Source organism: Triticum aestivum, chromosome 3B (assembly GCF_018294505.1).
Source record: "Triticum aestivum cultivar Chinese Spring chromosome 3B, IWGSC CS RefSeq v2.1, whole genome shotgun sequence".
Taxonomy (NCBI): Eukaryota; Viridiplantae; Streptophyta; class Magnoliopsida; order Poales; family Poaceae; genus Triticum; species Triticum aestivum.
The window spans coordinates 744,624,817-744,638,338 of NC_057801.1; the positions used below are offsets into that span (position 1 = coordinate 744,624,817).

General features: G+C 50.4%; 1 protein-coding gene across 1 annotated transcript; it reads right to left on the bottom strand.

The window, feature by feature from the left end:
* Positions 1–4,039: 4,039 nt before the first annotated feature.
* LOC123067795 (L-type lectin-domain containing receptor kinase IX.1-like) lies at positions 4,040–6,182 on the bottom strand. The gene is made up of 3 exons (XM_044490433.1): positions 5,389–6,182; positions 4,792–5,187; positions 4,040–4,670 (listed from the first exon to the last, which is right to left on the bottom strand). The coding sequence occupies exons 1-3, from the start codon at positions 6,180–6,182 to the stop codon at positions 4,040–4,042; spliced, it is 1,821 nt and encodes a 606-aa protein (XP_044346368.1).
* Positions 6,183–13,522: the final 7,340 nt, after the last annotated feature.

Sequence of the window (13,522 nt, forward strand, 5' to 3'; positions counted from 1 at the left end):
TACATCAAACAACTTGTGTGAATACTACAGAACAAAATGGGGTGGCAGAGAAAAGAACAGACATCTACTATAAGTTGCTCGATCTCTCATGTTTATGACGAATGTGCCAAAATTCCTTTGGGGAGAAGCAGTCAAAACCGCTGCCTATGTAATAAACCGTATGCCTTCTAGAGTTTTGGGCCATAAGATCCCTATTGAATGTTTGCATGGCTCTAACTCATTTATTGTGCCACCAAAAATATTCCGATGTACCTGTTTTGTCCATGATTACAGGAGTTCAACAGGAAAACTTGATCCAAGAGCCGTCAAATGTGTCTTCCTGGGCTATTCTCCCACAAAAAAGGGATATCGGTGCTGGTCGCCTACTGAAAGGAAATTCTTTGTGAGTATGGATGTTACCTTTCACGAAAAAGAACCATTCTATTCCTTAAAAGGGAATGGCAATGGTACAGGCAGCAAGGGGGAGAATATGATAGGAGAGAGCGATGATAGGGGAATTGTAATAATACCTATCAGGGATATCATACGCTCAGAAGATGAAAACGAGGGGGGGGGGAGAAAACTACCAGTACAAATGTGGAAGGTGATAATACATTAATATCTGAAGAGTACAAAAATCTTTCAGGTCAATAGGAGATGAAAACAGAAGATGGGGAAGGTGTACCTCAGGAAGTTGATGAAGAAGTTGTGAATCAATCATAAGTACTAGAGGAGGCACCAACAAGTGAAGAAAGGCCCATGATGAGAGTGACGTTGAAGGTATTGAAACCCATATACCATCCTCTAGTACTAAAATAAATGATGAACCTATTGCCTTACGAAAGGAAAAAAAAGTAGATGTACCTGCGTGTCTGAAGGATTGTGTTGGATACAGACATGATCTTGCAAAAAAAAATCGTATGACTGATGTACTTCCTATTTTAGTAGATTTATTCCATCCTTGGATTCTACATCAGTACCTAAAGATTGGAAGGATGCAATGAATGATCCTAAATGGAAGGCACCAATGTTGGAGGAAATGTATGCTCTAGAAAAGAATAATACATGGCAATTGGTAGAATGGCAGAAGGGCAAGGAACTAGTTGGATGCAAATGGGTTTATACCATTAAGTGTAACCCAAGGTAAAATATAAAGGTATAAAGCTCAGTTGGTGGCCAAAGGCTACACACAGACTCGTGGTGTTGATTATGAGGAAATATTTGCCCCTGTAGCAAAAATGAATACAATAAGAACTTTGATATCTTGTGCAGCTAATCTTGGATGGACTTTGTTTCAGATGGATGTAAAAAATGTGTTCTTACATGGAGACCTTTAGGAGGAAATTTATATGCATATACCACTAGGTTTCAACATGGTACAAACTGAAGGAAAGGTCTTGAAACTCTGTCGTTCACTATATGGCCTAAAACAATCTCCTTGTGCGTGGTTCGGTCGGTATAGAAAAGCTATGCTGAAATTGGGTTTCAGCCAGAGCAATGCCGACCATACCTTACTTTATAAAAGATGTGGTGGAAAAATGACGATATTAATTGTTTATGTTGATGATATTGTTATTATAGAAGATGATGATCAAGGTATTGAAAAAGTGAAGCACCATTTGAGGAACGAGTTCGAGGTCAAGGATCTAGGACAAATGAGGTAGTTTCTTGGAATTGAAGTCTCACAAAGCTCAAGAGGTAGCTATCTATCTCAAGGAAAATATGTGCTAGATCTGTTGTCAGAAACTGGTGCGTTTGGGTGTCATCCAACATTAACACCAATTGAACAAAACCACCGGTTGACTAGTGAGTCAGGGGAACCTATTGACCGGGAGCAATATCAGACTTGTTGGCCGTTTGATCTATTTATCGCATACTCGTCCTGATATAGATTTTGCCGTAAGCGTGGTGAGCCAGTTTATGCATAATCCTAAACCTCACCACATGGATGCAGTAAATCGAATCATTTGGTATTTAAAGGGGTGCCCAGGTCGAGGTTTATTGTATAAGTCAAGTGGAAATTTACAAATAGAATGTTATACTGATGTTGATTGGACTGGTTCATTAGATGATAGAAGGTCTACATCTGGATACTATACATTTGTTGGAGGATAAATAGTTACTTAGCGTAGTAAGAAACAAAATGTTGTTGCAAGGTCCACTGCAGAAGCAGAATTCAGAGCTATGGCTCATGGAGTATGTGAAGTCTTATGGCTAAAAATCATAGTGATGGAGTTGGGTCTATTCCAGGCAAGGCCATTGATGATGTATTGTGATAATAAGGCTGCGCTAGATATAGTACGTAACCCGGTTCAACATGGTTGAACAAAGCACAGAGAAATTGACCGACACTTTATCAAAGAGAAACTTGACCAAGGGATAATATGTATGCATTATGTGAACTCTTCAAATCAACTAGCCTATACTTTGACCAAAGGTCTCGCTGAAAAAGTGTTTATTAGCTTATGTAGCAAGATGGGGTTATATGAGTGTTTGCTCCATCTTGAGGGGGAGTGTTGAGTTTAATTGTAAATTTGTATTTTGTAGGATTATGTACTAACGTGTAAATTATAAATATCAGGAGGACACGAGTGTAAAGGAGGAAGATAGAGATAAGGAAAGAAATGAACGGAGCTCCAGAAGCTGCTCCATTTCTCTGTATTAGGACCAACCTGATGCGTGCCTAGTTGATTTACACCAAAATTCGTTTCCTTTTTAAGGGACTCAACAGACAGAATCACGGAGATGACAGACTTTTCATTGCAAGCATCTGTCTTTTCTTTTGTACAACATCTCTATGGTAGATTATAACCAACTGTGTACATTTTCTAGGCTGAAAACAACTCTAAAGTACGGCCATATATATAATGTAAAAAACAAACATGGCCTTGTTTCTTGGAGTGCCTTAACCCTCCGCTATAGTTGTGCATCAACTCTGACGTACAAACACCAACAGACTACACAAAATGGTCGTTTTGGACCCCAACTGCCAATCAGGTCAAGCAGGAACAAACTGAAAAGTGCAAACCGGATTCACTTTAGGTCTTAAGGGGGGATCAAACCGAATAGTTTTGATCCCCGATCTCACCTAAATGAAACATATCAATCCCCAATTGCACTAACCCTAGCCCAGCAAGAACCCTAACCCTAGCTCATCAAGAGCCCTAACCCTAGCCGTGGGCAAGAAAATAACTCACCCGCTGCCCCAGGTCCATGCTGGTGATGTCGCACTTGGAGCATGAGCTCGATTCCCTGATCCAGGAAGGCATGGCGGAAGGGAGGCGACCACTGTTGTCGTCCGCGGCGGCGTCGAGCTAGCTAGGCGGAGCCAGAGAGAAGAGTGAGGTCAAGAGGAGTGAGAGCACATGAGTGAGGGAGAGTGCGACGCCTCGGTGTATTTATGACCGAGCCGCTTTGGTTCCGACCGCACCAGTTAGTAGTTGTTAACGAGCACGCCCTCTCCGCCCCTGCCTATGTGGCCTGGTTGGTGGGCCATGGATGTCAAAAACGGTTTAATTTCTTAGCAACTGGCACTTTGAGTTTTTTTGAAACAACCGGCCATGATTTCAGTAATTATCAATTTTTTGATAGTTTTTTTGATAGTTTTTTGAAACCCTAACGCGAAAAGTGGTAGTTTTATGCTATTCACTCGCACCTAGGAGCCAACACACACCAGCGCCTTGTCCGTGCCCCCCCCCCCCCCCCCCCCCCCCCCCGACATCGGGAGCAAGCCAGCCACAGCCACAACAAGGCTACCAACGGCCTTGGCCATCGCCGAGATAACCTTGTCCGGAAGCTTGGTCTTGCTCATGTGTCCACATCACCCTCCGAGGTGCATCCAAAGTCGAGGAACATTGCTATTTTCCTTGTGGTACTTGGTGTTTTAAGTTTTTATTTGTCTTGCTTCGGCGAAGCAGTTAAGATTTTCGTCATGGTTCCCTCATAAACTGAATTGAAATGAGATCATATTCAGGGATTTCTCACCCTAGTAGGATTATTAATTTAGCTGAACTAGGATTATCAATCGCGTGAGTTTGCAATCGAGCCTACGGTTGGATTATTAATTTAGTTGCTGAGTGGAGCCGGAGCTGTGGCCCGTATCGGAGTCTGGCATGGGAAGAGGGCCGGCCGCACGGCCAACCGGCGGAATCCTGTCGGGAAGCGGCGCCTCCAACCGGAGCACGTTGATGGCCTGCCTTATGGACGGCCTTAGGTCCCGGTCGTGGCACGCGCACCAGAGGCCGACGGCTAGCACGCGCTCCATCTCCTGCGGGTCGAAGTTCCCATCCAGCCGTGCGTCGGCTGCGTCGAGTATCCTCCCTTGGCCATACAACTCTGATACCCGCTGCGCCAGGTGGATCAGCGTGCCGTCCGGCCGAGCCACGGTGGGCCTCCGTCCACACGCGATCTCGAGCAGCACGACGCCGAAACTGTAGACGTCCGACTCGGTGCTGGATCTCCCGCTGACGGTGCACTCTGGGTCCATGTACCCCAGCGTGCCGGCGAGCTCCGTCGTGTGCGCCCCTCTGTCATGGTCGACGAGCCTGGCGAGCCCGAAATCGCCAAGCTTGACGTTGAACGACGCGTCCAGCATCATGTTGCTCGTCTTGATGTCCCTGTGGAGAACGCACTGCTCCCATTCCTCATGCAGGTAGAGAAGCGCGGAGCCGATCCCCAGCACGATCTTATGCCTGAAGTAACCATTGGATATATACGAAGCAATCGTCAGACTAACTAATTATGTGGCTAGTGATCAGGCCGAATCCAAAAAACTAAAAAAAAAAAGCGGCGGCTAAATTAAAGTCATCTGACCTTACTGGCCACCACAGCACATTGTCTGCACGGTGAAGGTGAACGTCGAGGCTGCTGTTGGGCATCAGCGCATAGACCAGGAGGAGCTGCTCTCTGGCGTGGCACCAGCCAACGATCTGCACCAGGTTACGGTGCCGAAGCCGGCTTATGACCCTCACCTCAGAGGCGTACTCCTTCCTCCCCTGCTTGGAGCCCTTGGACACTCTCTTGATAGCCACCTCAATTCTCAAGCCCTTCAAGAACCCTCTGTACACTGACCCAAACCCGCCTTCCCCAAGCTTTTTGTCGTCTGAGAAGTTGTCGGTGGCAGCTGCCAGCTCGCTGTAGCGAAATTGCCTAGATCCGGTCCCTTTCATGAACTCGTTCTTCATGGCCTCGTCGTCCTCTTGATACACCCTGCAGGGAGAGGGCGTCCTCTCTAGGTGGCACAAAAAGAGCCGGACTGAGATGCTAATGCAGATCAACAATATGACGGAACCCATGACGGCGGCGCACACCGTCCAGACGAGCCGTCGATTTGGGCGGCGCTGAGGCAGGTCCTGGTCTGCTCGTAATCAATGCACAAAAAGGAAAATTTAGATTCAGCAGTACCGTTACCACGGCTGAAAATTGAGACTCAGCAACAGATATGGAGATTGACCTGCAGGCCGGATGTCGATAGCATTGGGTGTGTAGGTGATGTAGCAGCCGTACCTTCTGTAGTTAGCAATGGTGGCGTTCCGGATCATGCTCGCTTGTGCGATGTTATTAAGGCAGTTGGTGCAGTCGGTCGCCGACAAATCTCTGGAGCACTGCACCAGGCCGTACATCACCTGGGAGTCGCCATGCGAGTCCACGTATGTCTGGCTACCGGTGGCGAACCGCAGTGCCGACCCGGCGGCCTCTGTCATGAGCTGGGTTACCAGCTTCCACCTCGTCTCGTTCATGGCATCGGCATAGCTCCTACCGTCTATGTAGTCGAAACCATTGCCGAACAAGTCGGCGTGGCCGGAGAATTTCCTGTCTGAATAGCGCTGGTAGCAACAGTCGTACATGATGGCGGCCTGCCGACTGTAGGGACACCCTTTGATCATCACGTAGGACGGTGCCACCTGCAAGCAGAGCTGGCACTTTGTCCACTCACAGTCGGCGTAGCACATGGCTTGGCCGTATACCTTGTCGGGGTAAATGCCGCGACTGGTCACGAAGAAGCCGCCATCCCCAACCGCGCCGTCACCAAGGTCGTGGAGGAGCTGGTCGAGGTTGATCTCGTACTGGCTGCCGTCGGTGTAGTTGCTCTTCGTTGAGCAGACGGACGCTGTGTCATGAGGGGTGTAGTCAGCAGCAGCAGACGCAGCAAAAAGAGCGGCCACTGCCAGGAGCAGTTCAGGGTGGAGGCGCCAAGGGGCCATGGCTGGCATTGAAATTTGGTGATCTGGCACTAGTTAGTGCATTCGCAGATGAAAGTCAATTTATTTATACTCTGAGACCGTGTGAACTACAACACTGCCAAAACATACTATAAAATCAGCAAAGCTCCAAAGTTTTAGATCAAACATAGAACAAACAAGCCGTAGGAGGATACACCAATGCACGGTTAGCATTCTTTTTGTGAGGATGTTGCGTGCAGCTATTCCGGTGACGGATAAAGCAATGTTGCAGCCTCTCGCTCTCGTTGTTGCTTTGCAACTGTAATCCATGACGAGAAATTTTTAAGTGCGCTCTTTCTGTCCATGAGGTCAGAGCCAGTGTAAGCCATGACATGTAATCCAGTGCTCGCTCCATTCCAAAATAGTAACTGAAGTTCTATGTTATGCAATGTCAAAGTGGCTTAAGTTTGACCAACTCAATAAGAAAATGTGCAAAGATCTACGTACGACCCAAATACGCATAGTATGTTTCATAAACAACCTAGTGAGACTAATTTGATGTTCGAGATGTTAATATATTTTTTATGGCAAGTTTGACTCGGAACAAACACAAACTTCGATTATTTTGAAACAGAGGTAGCCAGTAGCAATTTGGGATACATACTGACATGGGATTTGTTGGAGTTGTGTCGAATATTGTGTACAAAGTAGGTTATAGTTGGACTTGCAGTTGTATTGTGTTTACATAGGATATGGGGTCGTGTCCTAGTAGGACACTTGTATCCTAGGCCTCTCTTATATAGCGGGGGTAAACACACAATGTAACATATGCCAACATAATAGCACAGGCGCGCAAGGGGGAGCCGGCGGCGTGTGCCGACGCCCGGGTGGCCGGTGTGCGGTATTGTGACGGTGTCACGGGGAGGAGCGCCCGTAGTCAAGCCCCGGAGATGTAGCCATATCGATGAACCTCGTTAACAAATCTTGGTGTCGTTCTTGTATGATTGCTTGGTCCTCGGATGATCGACGGAGTGCTTCGAATTTATTCTAATAAGTGGTATCATGAGCTAGGTTGTTCGGAGGCTGTGGATGTGATCTGGAGGAAGGATTTGGTGTCGAGTTGCATGTGACGTAGCCGAAAGAAATTTCAATCGTAGAAGCTAACGATTGGATGGAGTGGTTAAGCTCCGTTGTGTGATCGTGCGGCTGGTCTGGAAGAAATTATATCGGCGTGGCGTGTATTGAAGCGACATGGAAAATCGAAGCACTAGAAGAGACTCGGCGAGGTCGGATCGATCTGTTCATGATAGCGGTTACGCTGGGAGCCCGGGATGCAACCAGGCGTGGCGCACGGCAGTGGCACAGGCCGTCCAGTAGCCAGCAGATAGGGCCAGCGGGGCCTAAGGCGTGGCCCAAGCGGGGCGGCGCTGGCTGCCAAGGCCCAGTAAGAAAGGCCGAGGCGGAGCCGGCTAATGGCAAGTGCTACGAGCTGCCTGAGCGAGCGGGTTGCGTACGGAAGCCACGACCGATCGTGAGTTTGACTCGTGGCTGCCGTGATTTGTTTGAGAAAAAAAAAGGACCGAGTCCTTGTGCGACGCGGACGAAGGCAGGAGATCAATGAGCGAATAGAAAAATTCAGCCAGCGCTACGCATCCATTGGAATAGCAGGAGGCATGGCAGAGCAACAGCAGCATTGGAATTAGTGCTAAGGGAGCTACTACCACGTGAAGGCCAAGTAATTCTTGATTGGAATTTGCTATGAGTACATCTTGGTGTACCGGGGCATTACGTGAGGAGAGCTTGGTTAATTTTCCATGGCTCAGTCGTACAAAGAACCATGGCACCATCCGGTACTAGGTTTGAGGTGGAGAAGTTCACGGAACTGGAAACCTTGGGTTATGACAGACACAGATGAAAAATTTGTTGGCACAACAGAGATGCTTGAAGGCGTTGCGGGAAGTCATGTCAGCTAAGATGGAAGTATCATGTGATGGATGAGAATTCGCGAAAAATGATTTGGGAGCCTCGAGCGTGTCATACAGTCGAACAAGTTCGGCTGGGTTGGACTAGGCAGTCTGACGGATCGACGAAAGTCGGTTGGTACAGAAGATGGTGGTGAGATCGGCGACGACAACTTAGGAGCGTGATGCTGACGGTGACCAACTTCTGGGGCGTGGAAACACGTGGCGCAGGCCCCGAGGGCTTGTGTGGCTTCGACAAGACTGGCGCGGGATTGATTCAAGGTGGTGTATACACGGAGCTTGAAGTCGATGAGGCGCAGGGGTGGACTGATCATCTACCATGGAGTCATGTTGAAGGTGGAGCTGGAGTCTGACGGAAGACTTCACTCGGTGCTGATTGAGGGGCTACGGCGTAAGACGTCAGAGAATCGAAGCCTATTCAGCGGGAAAAGCGAGTGACATGCAGTTCGGACTGGAGCCCAGTGGTCTGATGGAAGCGTGAAACTCGTCATCGGTCGGTAATGATCGGTGGTACTCTGCAGTGGGGGTTGAGGGGTGTGGTTTCGCGACCCTTGAGACTCGACCGGGACAGCGGAGGCTCGATGCGGTAATAGCGGCGAGGCGTGCGGTATGCACGGGACATGGAGACGGGCCAGGGCTCTGGTGGTCATACATGTGATGAGACAACTGCGAATTTGACTCGGGATGACTACAAGCAATGGTGAAATTCCTTCAAGTTTCAGACAGGCGGTCAAGAAAGGAGCGGTGACGTTGAGTTCAGGTAACTCTTATGTGTGGCACCCAATATGTGAGTTGTTCACTTTGACGCAGGTCAGTGGTCAGTGTGTGATGGCGTTGGACGAATACTCTGGAAGTTGGGAGCATAAACTAGAGTAACAAGGAACTTAATTTTGCTCGAGTGTTGACCATGGTCAAGAAAAGAAGGGACTACAAGTTGCAGGTGGAGTCATATGAAGTCTTTGGAGTAGCAGCGGTGCTCATGGGATAAGCTCAAGTCCAATGTACATGGAAGTTTGACGCATTGACGAATTCAAGGTGGTGGAGAATATTCGTCAAGGTGAAGTTTGTTGGAGTTGTGTCGAATATTGTGTACAAGGTAGGTTACAGTTGGACTTGTAGTTGTATTGTGTTTACATAGGATATGGAGTCGTGTCCTAGTAGGACACTTGTATCCTAGGCCTCTCTTATATAGCGGGGGTAAACACACAATGTAACCTATGCCAACATAATAGCACAGGCGCGCAAGGGGGAGCCGGCGGCGTGTGCCGGTGCCCGGGTGGCCGGTGTGCAGTATTGTGACGGTGTCACGGGGAGGAGCGCTCGTAGTCAAGCCCCGGGGATGTAGCCATATCGATGAACCCCGTTAACAAATCTCGGTGTCGTTCTCGTATGATTGCTTGGTCCTCGGATGATCGACGGAGTGCTTCGAATTTATTCTAACAGGATTCTCGCTGCAGAAGAAGGTTGTTGTTGGAGGAAATTCTACCAGTCGGCCGACTTGCATACCAGCAGATTCTAATCATGGGGTTGAACACATAGAGGATTAGAGCATCTCGAGCCGTTGGCCCTTCAGGAGGGGCTAAAAATCGCACCCTGGGGCGCACCGACGCTAACCCGCGCGCTGGGGGCGTGATGCCCCCCAGTCACGGCGTTCATGTTATTTTGAAATTTTTAAACACGACACAAATTCATTGCAAACTTCGGCGAGCTCGTTCAAACTTAAACATATTTTACAAAAAAAAAGAAAAAACTACTAGGGGCCGCCACTCGCCGTATCCATCGCCGCTCCTCGCCGTCTGCCTCGCCGCTCCCCGCCGCCCGCCCTCGCAGTTCTATATGCCGAGGAGGCTGTAGAACCGCGTGTAGTCACCGCCGTCCCTACTGCATCCCTCCCCCCGGTTGGCGCGGCGGGTTGGACGGTCTGGGGCGTCCTCGTCCTCGTCCCTGTTGAGGATGACGGCGCCGTGCTCGTCCTCGCGCCCGCGCTTGCGGGCTTCGATCTCCTCCAGGGCCCGGCGCTGCCGGACCATCTCGTCACGGAGGTAGTCGTCCCGCGCCCACTGCAGGGCGTCCTCGTCGGAGAAACCGCGCCGGGCTATCTCCTCGTACTCTGCGGGGAGGCTGGGCTCCGGCTTGGGCTCGACGAGGACGAAGCGGCCGAATGGGGGGTGGAGTCGCCGATGCAGACGCCGGAGCTGCGGGTGCGCGCGCTGACCGACGTGTCCTGGGGCTCCGGCTTGACAGGGCGGAGGCAGGGAGAGCCCGACGAGCGGCCGGACGAGGAGGAGGACGCGCCGGGCCGCTCCATACGCCTCAGCGTCCAGGAGCTCCCACGGCAGCGTGAGAAGGTAGGGGGAGCGGGGTACTCGGGCGCGGCGTGTTGCCGCCCTCGATGTACTCGAGGACGGCCTCCAACGTGCGGCCGGGTACACCCCACCACCGGCGTCGGCCCTCGGAGTTGAGCCTGCCGGAGGGCACGACGCCGTTCGTCGCCTCGAGCTGCTCGGCGTGTCGGCGGTGGAAATAGGGCTCCCAGAGCGGGCTGTCGAGGGTGTACCGCGGGCCTTCCCTCGCCGCCCGCGGCAGGGACGCGCTGATGCGTGCGATCTCCGCACGACGCGCCGCCCCGGTGGGTGGTGGTGGCACCGGCACGCCGCCGGCGCTGATCCTCCACGCCCCGGGCACCCGCATGCCCGGCGGGGCCGGGTACTCGGCCTCGAAGAGGAGGCGAGCCTCGTCCTCGTGCAGATGGCGGCGCCCGAAACCATTCGCCGCCGCGCCGTCGCCTGGGAAGCGCTCGGCCATCCTTCTGAGGTGGAGACAGCGAGAGGAGGGAGAGGAAGAAGTGGGCACGTCGGCGGTGTAGTGTGTGTGCGTATCTCCGGCGCGCTGGTTCTCGGCTTATATAGGCGGAGGCGCCGCGCGGTAGGCTTGGCCGGCGCGTTACACGTGGCGGAAGGCGTGGCGGGCGAGGGGACGCGCGTCGCCCGGACTTCACTGCGCCGCCCGTGAGGCATCAATGGAGGCTAACCGGCGCGGCAGCGCGCGTAGCTTTGGCATTGATTCGCCGCGGGAAACGAGGCGATGAGGACGACGAAGCGGCGAGAAGAGAGTCGAGTCGCTGACGCGGCTGGCCCACGGCGCTTTTGCACCAAAAAATATTCGCCCGGCGCTCCCGAGCGCCCCCAGCGCGCCGGGTTCAGGTTGGGTCCGCCGGCGCCAATTTCGGCCCGAGCCGGCGAAAAATGGGCCTCTGGGGACGCGACTGGGCCGATTTTTTGGCGCCAACGACCAAAAAGTCGCCTGGGGGGCCTTGTTGGGGGCGCGGCTGGAGATGCTCCTAGATTAAATGCACATGAGACTAGCGATTTACTCAGGTTCAAACCCTCGCAAAAAAAAACCCTCGAGGTAATGTAATACCATACTCCTGCATTTCTGATTGTACTATTGTGTCTCGTATATGAGAGGTGTAGGTCGGATCTCTACGATGCCATGGATCATGCCGATCATGCTGATTTGGGAGGCCCCAACCTTCCCTTGTATAGATGGACGGGGCTGGGGTTATAAGAGACCAAGTTGGTTTACATAGCTTGGAGCCCACACAAAGTACATGTCTTGTGGTACAGATTAGGAGGCATCCTTCTGGAGGAGGCCCACATGCCGGATAGCGGGCTAGGTAGAAGATTTGTCGTCAGTACTTCTCTTTGCTGTCAGCATTTTGTCGGGACAGACGACAAAGACCAATTTTGCCGACAACGGTTGACGGTAAAGAACGGATGGCGGCAAAGACATACGTTGTCGTCTATAAAAAAATACAGATGGTAAAGATGAGATTTTTGTACATACGGCAAAGAGCTCACTTTGTTGTTTGTAAGAAAATACACAGGCGGCAAAGGTCTTTGTTGTCTGTGTTTTATTTTACAAACGGCAAAGTGAACTCTTTACCGTTTCATCCCACGACGATCATTTTCCTTGGAAGCATTTAACTTCCAACTAATCCTGTCATGCTAATTGTAACTGATATATGTAATTATTTTCTTTTGGATGGATCCCCAACAAGCTTATCCAAAATAATAGTTCATGTATGGTTGGTAGCTGTTGATCTTTCAAAAAAAACTCTTATTTAGCCTCCCTATCAATGTCAAAGAGTTAAAACCTTAGTTAAAGATAGAAATTTACTACATCCCATTGTTAGAACCTTGCAAGAACAAGAGGCTTCTCAGGGCGTTTGCAATCTCAGCCGTCAGATTTGTCCAAACGAATCCCGGTCATCGGATTTTTTGATGAAGCGAACCTGGCCATTGGATTAGGTCTGATGTGACAATCAACGAATAGTGCCTTTTTTCCTCCCCCGTTATACCGTCATGTATGTCTATGGAAGGTGGGGTCCCGACTGGGTGGGCCTAGCTGTCATAGACCACGGAGGTGGGCTTAACCGATGCTGGCTGTAGTGTGCGCAGGGGGCTCGCGACTGCCTGTAATTTTTAGTGGCCGCTGAGGGCAGTTCCGGAATTTCACAAATTTTCCTTATGTGGCTTGTCATGGATGGTTGGTCTGTGTGTAGGACTAAGAGAGCGATGGATTGGGTGAAAACCCTAGCCCAGATGCCCAACCTTTCCTGCACGCGCGCGCGATGCATCTCCCCGCCGCCGCCATCCAGCGCCCACTCCTGTCGCCTATCCGCCATGTTGTCCCGTGCTTTCTCCTCTTCCGTTCCTCTCCCATCAGCAAGCTCGCCGTTGCCATCGTCGGGAGGAGCATGAGGCGCTGCTCCTCTCATGCGCAGTTCTCAGCTCCGATTTGTCATGGAGGCAACCGTCCAACAACGCCGCCCTCGAGGTATGTCCTGGCGGCACGTGCTGGACCAGCCCATCCCACCCATGTGCCTCAGCGTATGCTAACTAGACTGTGCTCTTTGGGCAGGCTTTGGCAATTTAACCAACAAACAAAAAGAAGTTGGGGCAAATACCATGGACGGGCTACACCTCGCCTATTGCGAGATGGAGATCTCATAGTGCAAGAGCTATACCTCGCTTATAACTAGATGGAAGCTGCTCTCACACCACGCACAACGCAAGCGGGCCAGCCCATTAGCCTAGGACTTCTCACTATAGGTTCGCTTGATGTAGGTTTTCTCCAATTTTTTTAACTTTTTTTGTTATCTTTTGTTTTTAATGGTTTTCTTTGGGTTTACTTTTTTCTTCGTTATCATTTCCGTTCTCTTTTATTCTACACCAGTTTTCACTGTTTCTTTCTCAGTTTTCACAGATTTTTTCTTTTCTTCCTTTTTTTTCTTTTTTCTATGGTTTTACTTTGTTTCTCTACATTTCTTCGGTTTTGGGGTTTAGTTGCTTATTTTTCCTTTTGCACTGTTTTTTCATATATATTTTTCATTCTGTT

What these genes read in the sequence shown, in the direction of transcription:
- LOC123067795 (XM_044490433.1), bottom strand. Translation starts at nt 6,182, where the DNA reads ATGGCCCCTTGGCGCCTCCACCCTGAACTGCTCCTGGCAGTGGCCGCT. An exon ending in AGTCTCAATTTTCAGCCGTG is followed by an intron (nt 5,188 to 5,388) that starts GTAACGGTACTG and finishes CTCTCCCTGCAG; the next exon opens with GGTGTATCAAGAGGACGACG. An exon ending in GTGCTGTGGTGGCCAGTAAG is followed by an intron (nt 4,671 to 4,791) that starts GTCAGATGACTT and finishes TGGTTACTTCAG; the next exon opens with GCATAAGATCGTGCTGGGGA.